The sequence below is a fragment of the Dendrobates tinctorius genome, unplaced genomic scaffold (assembly GCF_039654945.1).
Source record: "Dendrobates tinctorius isolate UK_male_01 unplaced genomic scaffold, ASM3965494v1 ptg000028l, whole genome shotgun sequence".
Taxonomy (NCBI): Eukaryota; Metazoa; Chordata; class Amphibia; order Anura; family Dendrobatidae; genus Dendrobates; species Dendrobates tinctorius.
The window spans coordinates 88,546,646-88,563,730 of record NW_027361696.1 but is presented as its reverse complement, the minus strand read 5'-3'; the positions used below and the strand labels follow the sequence as shown (position 1 = coordinate 88,563,730).

The 17,085-nt window shown below is 44.3% G+C and overlaps 1 protein-coding gene across 1 annotated transcript in view; it reads left to right on the top strand.

The window, feature by feature from the left end:
- GRIN2D (glutamate ionotropic receptor NMDA type subunit 2D) overlaps window positions 1-17,085 on the top strand; it is a 699,139-nt gene that overhangs the window by 524,332 nt on the left and 157,722 nt on the right. Inside the window, exon 8 of the mRNA XM_073571149.1 lies at window positions 4,831-5,060. Coding sequence (XP_073427250.1) covers window positions 4,831-5,060 — 230 coding nt within the window. The remainder of the gene's footprint in view (window positions 1-4,830; window positions 5,061-17,085) is intronic.

Sequence of the window (17,085 nt, the reverse complement as noted above, 5' to 3'; positions counted from 1 at the left end):
TCTTAGAGGCGGATGGAATGGCCCCCGATTTTTCAGGCTTTTTCCACTCCTTCTCAATAAGCGCCTGGATTTTCGCATTTACTGAAAAGGTTCGTTTTTTCCTCTCCTGAAGCCCCCCAAACATGACGTCCTCTAGGGTTTTAGCCGCCCTTTCTTCCTGTAGGCCCATTGTGGTTCTAATGGCCTTTAGGAGGGCATCTGTATCTTCTACAGGGAAACATGGCTTACCCCCTGTGTCACTATCTGAGGAGGATGATTTTTCCGCCTGAGATGATACTGACGCGGAATCTGAGGGGGAACTAGGGAAATCCTTCCTGCTTTTTTTCCCTTTTTTCAATAAGGACTTAATTGAGCCTTCCATTTCTGATCTGAGGGCAGATATTAGATTGGCTGCGAAACTAGGCGCTTCCTCCGCCATAGTCCGCTGAATGCACGAAGCACAGAGATCTTTTTGCCAGTCTCTTGCTAGGGGAGATTTACATATAGCACAACCCCTATTATTCTTCTTGCTTCCCGCTTTTCTTGGCCTTTCCTACAGGGTGAAGCATACAATAGAAAACCTCTATTAATATACTGTTAACATTCACGAAGATCACTCACCACCCGTAATCAAGGGTACCGGACTTGGAGGCTGCATCGGAGCACCTGACCCGGGCTCTTTGGACCTTGAGGAGTGCCCCGACCTGCGGCTGGGGCGACTGCTGCTTGAATGGCTTCCATGCTTCCTGCCAGAGGGCTGTGAGGGAGGCAGGGACGCTGAACGTTCCTGCTCGGACTCCATTTTGCACCGCCGATCTACAGCTGTCTTCCTCCTTTTAAATTGCATGCCTCCGCCTGGTGAGCGTCTTCCTCCCCTCCCCCTGCGACCGCCGGCTCAGCGCTTCAGAAGCCGGCCGGCGTCGCACCCGGCGCCATTACACCATCGCCTTCTGCTGACGTCAGCCGGCGCACCCAGCATTCCAAGCGCCGCTGACATCAGCGGCCGGAAGACGCCAGCGTCTCTCCCCTACCACGGGGATCGAGATGCGGCATGCGCGAGGGGAGGGCGGTGCGGTGGGGGCTTCCCGGAGCCACCGGGATCCCATCCACGCCCGCACAAACCCGGAGCCCCAGGGACCCCGGGGACTGCGCTTCCAGGACCCGACGGCCGGCGCTACAGGTAAGCTACCTGTTCTTCCCGCGCCGGGACGGGCCTGGGTCTTTTATCTTTTTCTTCGCCCATGACACGCACCGCCACAGTGGGATTCCTTCCAGGACAGGAACCCAACTGAAGCGAGGGAGAGGTGCCGCCCCTTATGTCTCAGTAGGTTCCTGTCCTGGTGGGGCGGATCCCTCTCTCAGGTGGTGCTGTCATGGGTGAAGGGAAAATACATATTTTCAAGAAATAACATTTATTATCCACATTTTACTCAATTGAAATATTAAATAACTTCTTCAATATGCTTTCTATAATTTTCGATGCGAAGGTTGATGCGCTTTGCAGAATTATATTATAGTTAGAAAATTAGAGTTAATTAGAATTGCTATGTGTTCCGATTTTAGGGACACCCTGTCTAATATATAATAGTGTCATAAATGGAGTTACAGTTATGCAGATCAAAGACTGGGGGCATTATATCACTCCCTGTGAACAGCTAATTGAAGAAAGTCGTCTGATAGAGAGTAGACATGGAGTGTCTAAGGGGTAAGGTTTCTCCTTGTGGAGAGTGACAAACCAGCTCTGGCTCTTCAAGGTAAGGAGGCTTATTCACCGTGCAATGCTCCTCTTGGGAAATTTAACATGCAAATTGCTTCAGAGAGAAAGAAGGCTTGAGCTCTATAGAGCCACCTTATGGAAGGAGTAATTAACGTGTAGCTGATAGTTCTTGGAATGTCAAACATTGACTGTGTACATCCTAAATAATAAAAAGGTGCTAATCAATGCAAGCTGAAGATACAGACAGAACAAATCCATATCAGAGGTGTCATATGGCAATGGAAGTACAAAATCTTCCAGGCCATATTTGTAAATTCTGAGATTGATCCATGGATATATCCATGATCCGGGAACATATTCGCATCTGTGGGTAAAATTGCAACAATTTTGATAGCTGGCAACCCACAGGAGCGCAATATCTCCCTGAATTATATCATATTCATGTGTGGAATGCATAGAATGCTTGAAGGGTGTTCAGTACCATGACGACCATATTGTATCTACTAGGTTCTTAGGGGAAATTATTTCCGACAGCAGAAATATGGTCTAAAACTGGTTTACAATGAAATCATCTTACCTCAGTTGACTTAGGGGTGAGGGGTCTGGTGAGTCTCTTTATAAAATGTCATCCAAAGCATATCATTGTCAGACCGCAAGAGAAGTAATGAGTATTGCAGATCTTTCCATATTTCCTCTGGCATTCTCCTCTTCCAGAAGCTCTTATGGATCCAATTTGTAACACTTATCTTTAGGTTATCCCTTTTATTTTATAGTGTTTTTGCCTGTTTGTGTCTTTTTATTACTCCATCTTTTGTAATTTTTTTTTGTTAAGCATTGTACCTCTTTTTGTATATCTCTCTATATAAAAATGAATGTGTGTGTATCACCAACCAATGACGAAGCATCTTTCATTTCACTACAGCTATTCAAAAGAAGCTTAGCTGTGATTGGTTGCTATGACCAACAGTTTTCGCACTTGACAACACCTCAGCAGACACTGACTTGGTGGGAGAAATCTAGCATCCCCGGGAACATAAGCTCCCAGCCATTGTCTCCCCCCAGAAAGGAGCAGAGAGCACATGACAGAAATGAACCACCCCCTCCCTGCCCATATGCCCATCACACATCCTCCATCCCGTAGGCACATCTTCCCTCTTAAAGGGATCATTGGTATAGAAGTCAGAGCAAATCCATACAGTACTTTGGTTTTGACCCCAGGCCTCTCTTAATGGGATCCCCAGTATGGAAGTTAGGACAGTTCCACTCAGCTCTGTGGTTCTGACCCCAGGGTCTCTTTAAGGGATCATTGGTGTGGAATTTAGGGCAAATCCTCTCTGTGCTTTGGTACTGACCCCAGGCCCTTCTTAAAGGGATCTCCGGTATGGAAGTCAGGGCAAATCCATCCAGCACTTTAATTCTGACCCCAGGCCTCTCTTAAAGGGATCTCCTGTATGGAAGTTAGGGCAAATCCCTCGGCGCTCTGATTCTGACCCCAGGGTTCTATTAAAGGGATCATTGGTATGCAAGTCAGGGCAAGTCCACTCAGCGCTCTGGTTCTGATCCCAGGCTCTCTTAAAAGGATCCCCGGTATGGAAGTTAGGGCAAATCCACTCAGCACTCTGGTTCTGACCCAAGTCTCCTCTTAAAGGGATCCTCGGTACAGAAGTAAGGGAAAATCCACTCTACGCTTTGGTACTCACCCCAGGCCTCTCTTAAAGGCATCTCCAGTATGAAAGTTAGGGTAAATCCCTCAGCACTCTGATTCTCACCCCAGGCTTCTATTAAAGGGATCATTGGTATGGAAGTCAGGGCAAATCCACTTAGCGCTCTGGTTCTGACGCCAGGCCTCTCTTAAAGGGATCCCCAGTATGGAAGTTAGGACCACTCCACTCAGCGCTCTGGTTCTGACTTCAGGCTGACGGGATGATGTGGGATATTAGTGGTAGTTGTCCGGTGGCTCTGGCTGATGGGATGATGTGGGATATTAGGAGTAGTAGTCCAGTGGCTCTGGCTGACGGGATGATGTGGGATATTATGGGTAGTAGTCCGGTAGCTCGGGGTGACGGGATGATGTGGGATATTAGTGGTAGTAGTCCGGTGGCTCTGGCTGATGGGACAATGTGGGATATTATGGGTAGTAGTCCGGTAGCTCTGGCTGATGTGGGATATATGTGGTAGTAGTTCGGTTGCTCTGGCTGACGGGATGATATGGGATATTATAGTGAATGTGGCTATGCGGAATGGGCGAGGCTCTACACTCAGCTTTATATATATATATATAGATATAATCATTATAATTTGTTATAACTAACCGTAGTTAGTTACTATGCCCGGGCAGCGCCGGGCTCTCTAGCTAGTTAAATCTAAAAATGAATATGTTTGTTCCTTGCTTCTCTAAATGTTCTAACAAACCCTGAAGGGGGCAAGGAAAGCTTGATTGGATTACCTTGTGTATGCCAACATGCAAGAAATGTTTCTATCAAGTGTGCAGGAAATTTGGGTGGCATGTGTGACTCACAGGGGTCTCACTGGACTATCAAAATAGCGAAGGGTGTCAGTGAAATATTGAGCTGTGGATGTGAACATTGTCTGTGGGTTGCATTTAACTCAGTGCCAGCCTATTGTGGTAGGTCATTCGGCAAGTAAGTGGGAATCGGAGTCTACCTTTATGATATCAGATGCACGTGTGTCAGCAAGTTGTATTCTTGACAAGGTGGTGGAAATGGGAGTATTGATCCCTGACAAATAGTACAGCAATATAGTGGCTTTAATAGTATTGTGGCTAATTTGCTTTTTTTCACTGTACCAGTTTATAAGTATTATCTTTTAAATTTTTTAAATTTTTTGGTCCTATATCATTGTGTCACAACAGAGCCGATTCCATTAACAATATACTGTAGAATAAGCAAAGTGCAAAAAATGCTACACAAAGATTTACCATGCAATGATGATGATAATTAGAAAAAACACATAAATTAGGTAAAATTGTAGATAAATAACATTCTGAATAAATGTAATTGATTGTAATGGAAGCGGAAAACTTCTGAAATAAATGTTCTATAAGTAAATATTTTTTGTCTTACCACTGCCTCCATGTTAATTAACAGAAGCATAATTTAATTTTCTTTTTTCAGGTCCCGGAGGTTCCAAATTCACAATTGGCAAGTCCATCTGGTTGCTCTGGGCTCTAGTATTTAACAACTCTGTTCCAGTCGAAAACCCAAAAGGCACTACAAGTAAAATCATGGTTCTCATCTGGGCATTTTTTGCAGTAATATTTCTAGCCAGCTACACTGCCAATCTGGCTGCATTCATGATCCAGGAGGAGTATGTGGATACTGTGTCTGGACTCAGCGATAAAAAAGTAAGGGATTAAGGATTTGTATTGTTGATATTAATTAAATCTGCTAAAGTTTTAGACAGGTGTGGAAAAAAAGAGTCAAAATGTTTTCAAAATATAGGTATTAATAGTTTAGTTTTATAAATCAGCAAAATGGAAAATCATTGAATAAAGAGAAGTCTAAATTAAATTAATATTTTATGTGACCGCCATTTGCCTTCAAAACAGTTTTATTTTTTCTGTGTACAGCTGTATGTGTGGAGTTGTTTTCCTGCTGAAAAAAAAAAATTGAAGTCAATCAGATACCTCCTTGATGGTATTGCATGATTGATAAGTATCTGTCTATATTTCTCAGCATTGAGGACACCATTAATCTTCACCATTTACAATTAATTGTTAAATTTATTGCACTTTTCTACATCTGCCAAAGTGTTTTGCACATTACTGTAAATCAGGAAAAAAGATAAGTAACTAAACATCTTTGCACTCATGGACTCATCACTCTTAAGCCCCCGTTACACATAGTGATATCGCTAGCAATATCGCTGTAACGTCACCGATTTTGTGACGTAGCAACGATATTGCTAGCGATATCGCTATGTCTGATACTTACCTCCGACCAGCTCCCCAGCTGGTTATTGCTGATCGTGCGAGAATGTCCTGGATCATTTGTCGTCAGGCGCTTCCTGCTGGGCTTCCTGTGGCGCCGACGAGCGGGAGGACGTCAGGATCGCTGCGTCTGACAGGTAAGTAGCGACCGCCGACCACTGCTATGTCACTGGTGAGATCTGCCTGTGTGGCAGCTGACTAGCGACCACTTAGCGATGCACCAGCGATCCTTATCGTTGTCGGGATCGCTCGTGCATCGTTAAGTGTAACCCTTAGACTCATGCCTCCTCTCTTGGGTCTGCAAATATAAAGGAGTCTCAGAAGTCAACCCTGCTCTATATGTGTCAGATTCCAGCTTTGCTTCAAAACTGGCATGTGTCTCTAACAGTAGCCAACTCTCTGATTGCTGCTGTTCAACCATTTAGATGCTACTGTCAATCTCTGACAGCTGCATTTAAATGGAGTAGTCATTGATGTATTCGTGCACCGGTTTCCATGGGCCCCAAAAGACAAGATCAAAGGGTATTGATGTATTACTAAGGCAACCAGATACCTGGTGAAGCCTCCCATTGCTGAGTTCATGGTGGTCCCATGAAGTCCAGTAACTGGATGGTCCACATATAAGACCATGATTTACACTATATACTGTAAAACAAATTGGGCACATATTGAACAAGGAAGCAAAGGAATCAAGTCTCCTAAAGAGACTAAAAATAAAGTTAAAGTAAGAAGGAAATAAAAAAAAAGGAAAATAAAAAATAAACATATTTGATGTTGCTGCATTAGTAAGAGTCCAATTTATCCAAATATAACATTATTTACCTCAAGCAATAAACTTCAAAATACAATAAAAAGCAATCAAACTTTGTATGTAACCAAAATTGGCAAGAATAAAACTGTAAACTTAGCATGCAAAAAACAAGCCTTCAAATACCTCCATCAACAGAAAATAAAACTGCTTTTGAAAAAAGTTTCAAATAAGTTTAATTTGCAAAATTAAAAATATTATCTTCACTAATTAAATAAAAATAATCTAAGTAAATTTGCTATCGCCATATTCATACTGACCTGGTATGAGTGCTTCATGCTTCAACATCTTTTTTAACTATAAACGAGCAACATAAAATTAAAATCTAAAAAACAATTATGGCAGAATTGCATATTTTTTTAAACATTCTAGTCAATTTTTTTTCCAGTTTTTCAAAACAACATATGGCAACTGAATTTTGTGATTCAAAACTGCTTTTCCCAAAATAATCAAGGCTACATATGATTATGTCAAAAGAAAAATATAAAAATTATGGCTGTTGGAAAAAAAAAAAAAGAGTAAAAATGAAAAAAATCAGGGAAAGAACTACAGACACCACTAAAAGTATTGAGACTGACTCAAATTTTGGTTTTCAAAGTATTCTGCTTCAGTTTCTATAGTAGTAATTTGCACTAGCTGTAGAATGTTATGAAGTCATCAGATAAAATGCAAAAAATTGCAGTCGATTCCTTGCATGAAAATTAACTTAATCACAAAAAACTTTTTCACGAGAGTATAAGTGATGTCTGGTAGATGCTTGTCTTAATTTCCCTAACGAAACAGCATCCATGGTTCACTCACTTATGGAGAAGATGAAGATGATGGCAATGAGCATAATCAACATTCGTTTGACAGTAGTTTTATAGGTAACTTTTCTATTTGCCTTAGAAAAATATTTTGAACAAGAATTAGGATTGCCAACTGTGAATCATTTCAAACTACCAACACATGGAAACAATATTGCCCTTCCTTCAGGTTCAGGAGACTTTTTTGGAAAGAACAATGGAACTGGAGACAAAATTTCAACATGTCAGAGAAATGCCTTCTTCCAAACTAGTTTTTAGAAAAGAATACTCATTATATTGCAGTAACATGCTATTAAAATTGAACTGACAGCAAAAGAACTAAGAAAGTGTTTCTGAACTAAGCCTTCAGATAACCCTAAGGTATCTTGGTAGAAATCTCTAATTTAAATGCACAGAACATTGTGTCACGATCTGGTTCAGGTTGGAGCCAGTGTTATTGCAACCACTAGAGGGAGCAAGGCAGGAAGCGTAGTCAGGTGAAGCCGAAAGTCAGTACACTGGATAAGCAATACTTTAGCAATGGAGCAGGCAGATAACGAAGTCAGAGGAAAAGCCAGAAGTTGGTACACGGGATCAGCGATACTTAGCAGATGGAGCAGGCGGATAATGAAGTCAGAGGAAAAGCCAGAAGTCGGTACACGGGATCAGCGATACTTAGCAGATGGAGCAGCTGCAGCAGCAGGAGAAGGAGCTTGACTACAGGCTGGAAGCACAATAATCACGCAATGAGGAAGTGTACTGGCTGAGGTTATATAGGGTGGGCAATTAGCAATCAATGGGCCAATTTAGGAGAGCACAGGGTGGAGCTGATCAAGGACAAGAATCACTGGTATCTGGTTTCGCATGGGATCTTCCAAGCAGCCGCATAGCTCAGATGGCTGAGCTGCTGGCCAGCAGACAAGAGGTTCCAGGTTCGATTCCTGACAGTACTCCCCTCCTTCCAGGATGGCCTCTGGACATCTCAGGGACTGGTTTATCTGGATACCTCTGATGGAAGATTCTTGTTAGCCTAGAAGCATGAACATTTTCCTCCGGTTCCCATGAGTTTTCTTCTGGTCCGTAACCCTTCCATTGCACAAGATACTGCAGGTTACCTCGGATTCTCCTAGAGTCCAGAATCTTCTCCACAATAAATTCTTCCTCGCCATGGACCCTTTCAGGTGGAGGAGGAGGCTGAGTTCTTCCTGGAAATGGATTTTCACAAAATGGTTTGAGCAGAGATACATGAAACACTGGGTGAATCTTAAGACTGCTGGGAAGTTCCAACCGGAAAGCAACTTTGTTAATTTGTGCAGCAATTTGGAAGGGTCCTATGAATTTTTGTCCCAATTTAGAAGATGGCACGTGTGTTTTTAGGTTTTTAGTGGACAACCAAACCTTGTCACCCACGTGCAGATTAGGAGGTTCTCTACGGTGTTTATTTGCTGCTTTTTTATAGTCTTCTTGGGCCTTTTGCAATATCTCAATTAATTTCTCCTGGGATTCCTTTAATCTGTTGAGTCGGTCAGCAACAGCAGGGGTAGAAGTTTCAAAAGGAAGATTAGGAATACATACTGGATGCAAGCCATAGTTAGCATAAAAAGGACTTTGGGCTGTAGAGCTGTGTTTAGCGTTGTAATAAGCAAATTCCGCTGTTGGTAAATAGTCCACCCAATCATCTTGAAGATATGAAATGAAGCAGCGGAGGTATTGCTCGAGAGTCTGGTTCGTCCTCTCCGTCTGGCCATTTGATTGCGGATGGAAAGACGTAGAAAGATTCACAGTGACTCCCAGGGCTGTACAGAAGCTTTTCCAGAATTTCGATGTGAACTGCACTCCTCTGTCGGAGACTACTGTCATGATATGTATTTTTCCCCAATACTTTGCAATGTCTTGTGTGTACCTGTAACAATATGTTCCCTTCCCCCATTGCCTGTGTCTCTGGGACTATAATGTAATTATGCAAGTAACCTGTCTCCTTTCCACAAGACTTGTGTATCTAGACCATAATTGAATTCAGGCTTGGGTCAACACAGCTAGGGGAATCACCATTGTTCTCCTCAGCAGGGGGAGGACTGACAATGCACATCCTCCTAGACACAGCGGTGCCTTGCTGTGGGCCAAACCATTGCATAGGAGGAGTGGAACCCTCCTCCACTACACACATGGGCTGATCCAGGAGCAGAGACACTAGATCCCTGTGCAACTCAGTCAGATGTGAGTTGGGTGCTAAAAGAGAAGGATGCGGCTGTCTGAGGAAGCCTCAGCCTCTGTGTGATCGTGGTGGATTTCTGGGACTCTTAAAGGACTATGGTTTTGTGATCTGGCACAAGGATTGTCGGGAGGTGCCCCCGAATCAGTTTCCTGTGGACTTATTTTGGGACTCTGCAAATTACCTTCGTGTTGTTCCTGTTTTCTGGTCAATAAATCTGTTGGATCGTTCCCAGGCCTGTTGTCCCTCCTTGCTCTGGAGAATACTCCCGTCACAAACTGGTTGGCAGCGGTGGGATCGGAGCAGAAGGAATGGAGGAGAACGGCCCATCAACATCGGGAACCAGCACCGCAGAGTACAAGAACTGGACTGCGGTGAACCTACAAACAAAGGCCCGTGAACTGGGAGTCAGCTACAAGGGACTCTCCAAGGAGCAGCTGATTGAGGCTTTGGAAGCAGTTCGCCTGCAAGATGATGCTGAGGAAGGATCCTCACAGCAAAGAGAGGAAAGACGGCAGCCGGAGGTAAATACCCAAAAAAGTCAGTGGGTTGTGTGGTACGAGGAGGAGATGGCCTTGCTGGGAGAAGAGGCTACCATAGAAGATAAGAGGGAGGTCATGCGCACAGCCAAGGAGAGGCAGCGCAGGATGGAGGAGAGGGCAATGCTGGAGAGGGAGATCGCTTTGGAGGCAGCGAGAAGCTCCAGACAGACTGTACCCACAGCATCCCCCATGAGGGAACTCCCCAGAGTGTCCCGCAAAGACTTCAAGCCGTTTAATGAGGCTTCCGGTGACATTGAGGGCTTCTTCCTGGACTTTGAGCATCAGTGTCGATTAATGGAAGTCCCAGAAAGGGAGCGCGTCCGACATCTTGTGGGGCTTAGAGGGTGGAGCTGCCGCAGCCTATAGAGCTATGGACCCTCGGTGGAACTGTGAGTATGCAGAGATTAAACGGACTGTTCTAGAACATTATGCTGTGACCCCAGACACTTACAGGACCCAGTTTCGTACTTTAGCCTGTAATGAGGAAGTGTCTTTCAAGATGTATGCCCACAGACTCAAACAAATATGTAATCGCTGGCTGGAGGCAGAGGAGGCCTTAACCTGGAACACCTGTCTCCAGGTTATCCTAAAAGAACAATTTTTTGCCCAGTGCCCCGCTGAGATCAGGGAATGGGTGCGTGAGAGGAAACCTGCTACAGTGGAAGAAGCTGCATCTCTTGCTGATGAGGCTCTCACCATCAAGCCTCGGTGGAGAGTTCTGTTGGAGGATGGAGAGAGGCCTACCAGCTCCACAACACCGGTGGCCCCCAGTTCTTCTGTCCCCATTGTTCCCCGTTCCTCTGAGCCACCACCTCGTGTTGATACCTGTGTTAATGTGCCTCCTGTTGCTTCCACTGCGTTTTCTGGAATACGACGAGGAGAGGAAGTAGCAGAGCGCAGGTGTTATGGTTGTGGGCATCCGGGGCATCTGCAGGCCTCATGTCCAGCCAGCTCATGGAGGAATCGTCCTCAAACCCCTACAGCACCTTCAGGTAGGAGCCGACCGGCAGGTTCCCTTACTCCTCGCCCAAGAGGACGCATTGGATGGAGTGAGACACAGCACAGATGCTATCGATGTGGGCAGCCGGGGCATCTGCAAGCCTCCTGCCCAGCTGTTCAAATGAGGATTGATCCTGTACCCAATCATATTATTAATTATGTACAGCCAAGTGCCATGGAGGAAGACGTGTCACCACTACGTGAGGACTGGCCTAGTGCCTCACCCACCCATGTTGCACCACTAGGAGTTTATGGTGTGCCACCCGCAGCTATGACGACTTCAGCTCATCGAGGTAAGCACTTGCAGGAGGTCGTGCTGGATGGACAAAGACTTGTTGGATTTTGTGACTCAGGGGCTTTCCTCATGCTGGCTGATCCCCGAGTGGTTCGGCCTGAGGCAATCCATAGAGGACCTGGGATTGTCATTGAACTGGCTGGTGGACAATGGAGGACTATTCCCACAGCCACTGTGGATCTGAACTTTGGTTTTGGGGTCAGGCGATGTGTGGTTGGGGTGATGGGTGGTCTGCCTGCAGCTGTTCTCCTGGGCAATGATGTGGGAAAGGTACGATGCCAATTCGTGGCTGCATGAAGCCACATGTAAGTTACGCCATGCCTTTGTGTACTTAACCAGTGACCTGTAGAGGTCCCTAGTACGTACACAAATTAGGAGGGGAAGGGATTGTCATGATATGTATTTTTCCCCAATACTTTGCAATGTCTTGTGTGTACCTGTAACAATATGTTCCCTTCCCCCATTGCCTGTGTCTCTGGGACTATAATGTAATTATGCAAGTAACCTGTCTCCTTTCCACAAGACTTGTGTATCTAGACCATAATTGAATTCAGGCTTGGGTCAACACAGCTAGGGGAATCACCATTGTTCTCCTCAGCAGGGGGAGGACTGACAATGCACATCCTCCTAGACACAGCGGTGCCTTGCTGTGGGCCAAACCATTGCATAGGAGGAGTGGAACCCTCCTCCACTACACACATGGGCTGATCCAGGAGCAGAGACACTAGATCCCTGTGCAACTCAGTCAGATGTGAGTTGGGTGCTAAAAGAGAAGGATGAGGCTGTCTGAGGAAGCCTCAGCCTCTGTGTGATCGTGGTGGATTTCTGGGACTCTTAAAGGACTATGGTTTTGTGATCTGGCACAAGGATTGTCGGGAGGTGCCCCCGAATCAGTTTCCTGTGGACTTATTTTGGGACTCTGCAAATTACCTTCGTGTTGTTCCTGTTTTCTGGTCAATAAATCTGTTGGATCGTTCCCAGGCCTGTTGTCCCTCCTTGCTCTGGAGAATACTCCCGTCACAACTACATTATCAGGAGTCCCATGCAGCTTAAAAACCTCTTTGATCATTAACTCAGCAGTTTGTTCCGCAGTAGGAATTCTTTTAGTTGGGATGAAATGGGCCATCTTTGTGAGTCGGTCTACCACAACGAGAATCACAGTCATCTTTTTAGATGGAGGTAGATCCACGATGAAATCCATTGAGATTGATCCCCAAGGTCTGGATGGAACTGGAAGAGGTTGTAGAAGTCCTAAAGGAGAGGAACGTGGTGTCTTGTTACGTGCACATGTTACACAGGAGGACACATTTTTTCACATCCCTTCTACAATTAGGCCACCAAAAGGAACGAAGTAGTAGTTCTTGGGTTTTCATGACTCCGGGGTGTCCTGCAAGTTTAGAATCATGGACTAATTTGAGGACTTCGAGTCTCACCGATTCTGGGATATAAACCCTGTGGTTCAGCATCCAAAAACCCTTCTTGAAAAAAAGATTGACATCTTTAGGAGGATGGTTAAGAAAAGGGTCGTTGTGGTAGCCATTTTTAATCTGAGCAAAAAAACTTTAGAGTCCAATATTCCCAAAAAATTTTTGTGGCCCAGAATAGTACTGTCAGTATTAGAACTCTCCTGAGGTTCAGAACAAATCCTGGACAGGGCGTCAGCTTTGCCATTTCTCGAACCAGGCCGATAGGAAATTACAAAATTAAATCTTGAGGAAAAACAAGGCCCACCGTGCCTGTCTTGCAGACAGTCTTCTTGCTGTGCGTAAAAACTCTAGATTTTTGTGGTCAGTGAGGACGGTCACCGGATGATTGGCACCTTCTAGGAGATGTCTCCACTCGGAGAAGGTGACTTTTATGGCTAAAAGTTCTTTATTCCCAATGTCGTAGTTCTTTTCCGCCGGTGACATGGTATGAGAAAGAAATGCGCATGGATGAAGCTGCATCTTATCTCCAACTCGCTGAGACAGAATGGCTCCCACTGCAGAATCCGAGGCATCCACTTCAACAACAAATGGCAGTTCCGGATTTGGATGGACTAGTAGTGGTGCGGAAGTAAAAAGATTTTTTAATTTGTCAAAAGCCTCCTGCGCCTCTGTAGACCAAGAAAAAACTTGGGTTTTCTTGGTTAGCAAGGTGATTGGCAGAATAATTTTTGAAAAGTTTTTAATGAATCTTCTGTAGAAGTTGGCAAAGCCAATGAAGCGCTGAACGTCTTTCAAATTCTTTGGGGGTGGCCAATCCACCACTGCATTGATCTTACCAGGATCCATGCTCAGACCTTCTGGGGAGATGACATATCCTAAAAATTGGATCGTGGGTTGTTCGAATTCACATTTCTCAAGTTTTATGTAGAGATGATTCTCCTGTAGACGTTCCAAGACTAACTGGACTTGCCTGCGATGCTCCTCCAAGGTATCTGAAAATATAAGAATGTCATCGAGATAAACAACAACAAATTGATCCAAAAAATCTCGAAACACATCATTAATGAAGTGCTGAAAGGTGGCTGGGGCGTTGCTAAGGCCAAAAGGCATCACTAGGTACTCAAAATGTCCGTATCTTGTTCTGAAGGCGGTCTTCCACTCATCTCCAGGGCGAATCCGTATGAGGTTGTAGGCCCCTCTCAGGTCCAGGTTAGTAAAAATTTTAGCAGAGCGGAGTCTTTCTAATAACTCTGGAATTAATGGAAGTGGGTAGCGATTTTTTACGGTAATTTTATTAATTTCCCTGTAATCGATACATGGCCGCAGAGTTGAGTCTTTCTTTTCAACAAAGAATAAGGGTGCCCCAGCTGGAGATGTAGAAGGTCGGATGAAGCCTTTCTCTAAGTTTTCGTCCAGATACTCTCTCAGTACCTTCAGTTCTGGTTCAGAGAGATTGTAAATTCGCCCGAATGGAATAGTTGTTCCAGGAAGCAGCTCGATGGGGCAGTCATACGGACGATGAGGAGGCAATTGATCAGCTTTTTTCTTGCTGCAGACATCAGAAAATTGTTGGTATTGTGGTGGTAGTTTATCTTCCTTCGTATGAGAAATCTCAGATACTTGGATTTGTTTAGGAACAGGTGGATCACTATGGCAATTGTTCTTACAGTATTCTGAAGGGAAGGTAATGGTCCTTGAAGCCCAGTTGATAGAGGGGTTATGAGTTGAGAACCAGGGAACTCCTAGGATAACGGGAAATTTTGGAGAGGAAATCAGATGGAAACTGACAGTTTCGTGATGATCAGGTTCCATACAAATCTCAAGTTCAATCGTCTCATGAGTAACAGGTCCAGAAGATAAGGGTGATCCGTCCACCGTTTCCATTTCGATTGGTATGGATTTAGTTCTGCTTGAAATATTATTATCCAATGTGAATTTTAAGTCCATAAAATTCCCTCATGCTCCAGAATCTAACAAGGCCGAACATCGTACTGTTTGGTTGCCCATAATGACCTGAATGGGAATGACAAAATGAGATGATGATGCACACATCCTGTTTTTCTCCTGCGTTACTGATGAAATCTTCTGCATACTAGGATATGGCTGTTGGGAGAGGTCTGTATTGCTTGCAGTCATGTCGCTTATGAAGGCTATAGTCCTTTTATTAGGACAATTGATGGCAAAATGACCTGAGCCCCCACAATAGAGACATAAATTTTCAGCCCGTCGCCTCTGCTTTTCTTGTGCTGAGAGCGGTTTTCGAATAACATCGATTTGCATCGGTTCAGACACACTTTGCGTCTTTTGTTCATGGTTAGACGAAGAGAAAGAAAAGGCAGGATTATTTTCCAGTACTCGAAGTCTCTCCTTTCTCCGCTCGGTGAGCCTCTGGTCTATTCGAACACATAGGTGAATAAAGTCTTCCAACTGATCAGGGGTTTCACCCCTGGCAAGCTCATCCTTTACTGACTCTGATAATCCTCGTCGAAACTGACTTCTCTGGGCCGCTGAGTTCCATGTGGTGTCGGCCACCCAGCGACGGAACTCTGATGTATATTCAGCGACCGAGCGTCGTCCTTGGCGTAAATTATGCAACTTGGTTTCTGCTGTGGCACAACGGTTTGGATCATCAAAAACTTGATTCATAGCTGTGATGAAGGAATCTAAGTTATTAAGGATGTCATAGTTCTTTTCCACATATGGTGAGGCCCATGCAAGAGCTTCATCAGTCAGGAGATTAATCAGAAAAAATACTTTCTTCTTATCGCTGGTAAATGGAGCAGGTTGCATTTGGAAGTATATCCGGCATTGGTTGAGGAATCCTCTGTACTGCTGACGATCCCCACTGAATTTTGCAGGCAGCGGCATTCGTGCGTTTGATTCTGGGCTTGAATTGCGCATGTCAAGAAGTTGCCTTTGTAGTTCAATTATTTCCTTTTGTTGGCCTGATACTACTGTTTGTAGTTTAGAATATTTTTCTTGGTAAGTGGTACAAAAACTTTGAAGTTCAGAAACTTGTTTTGTCAGGGTGGCTACAACGGACTCCATTTTGGCGCGTGATTATTCTGTCACGATCTGGTTCAGGTTGGAGCCAGTGTTATTGCAACCACTAGAGGGAGCAAGCCAGGAAGCGTAGTCAGGTGAAGCCGAAAGTCAGTACACTGGATAAGCAATACTTTAGCAATGGAGCAGGCAGATAACGAAGTCAGAGGAAAAGCCAGAAGTCGGTACACGGGATCAGCGATACTTAGCAGATGGAGCAGGAGGATAACGAAGTCAGAGAAAAAGCCAGAAGTCGGTACACGGGATCAGCAATACTTAGCAGATGGAGCAGCTGCAGCAGGAGAAGGAGCTTGACTACAGGCTGGAAGCACAATAATCACACAATGAGGAAGTGTACTGGCTGAGGTTATATAGGGTGGGCAATTAGCAATCAATGGGCCAATTTAGGAGAGCACAGGGTGGACCTGATCAAGGACAAGAATCACTGGTATCTGGTTTCGCATGGGATCTTATAAGCAGACGCATAGCTCAGATGGCTGAGCTGCTGGCCAGCAGACAAGAGGTTCCAGGTTCGATTCCTGACACATTGTGTTAAACTTCAGGTCCCTTAAAGATTGGTTGGGAAAACACTCCAGAGCCAAGTAATTTCATGTTTTCCCTTCTGTCATACATAATGACTGTCCCTAATCATACTGAAATAAAAATAATGTATGCTCTGGTAAAGGTTCTATGTATCATAGAGGTAGAGATGTGTCATTCCTCAGCTTGTCTCTAAATTAAACATATCCAGAGGTATATGACGTGAGATATTAAACAAACATGAAAAAATGTCAGCCATCCATCAGCTATTTGTCACCCACAGGTTCCCTTGCTAATACAATGTATACATTTATTGTAAACTTTTTTTTCTGTATGGCTGTGACTAACGACTTTGATGGATACCATTTGTCACCCATGGTCTCCGATGTTAAAAACCATTTATTCTGAATGAACACTTTTTTTTTTACAAATTGTATAATTTAATATAAGAAAGTTTAGGGATAGACTCTAGATCTAAGTGCATTGATAATAAGTAGAGATGTGCGAATATTTCAATGTTCGGTTCAGATTACGTTCACCGAATTTGCAATATTCGCCAATTAATTTGTCGAATATTCGCCAAACATTACCAAAAGCTATTCATGTCAATGTGAGGCAAAAACGAATGCAAATGCTGCCAAAACACATCAAATGAGAGACAGACACCAGGAAAGTGGCCTCGATTCACCTACAGTACAGATTTTACCATGGCACTGTAGCAATCAGCAAGGCATGAGATATCAGGGTCTGGAACATCATTTACATCTTTCAATTAAACATCACAGTAAGA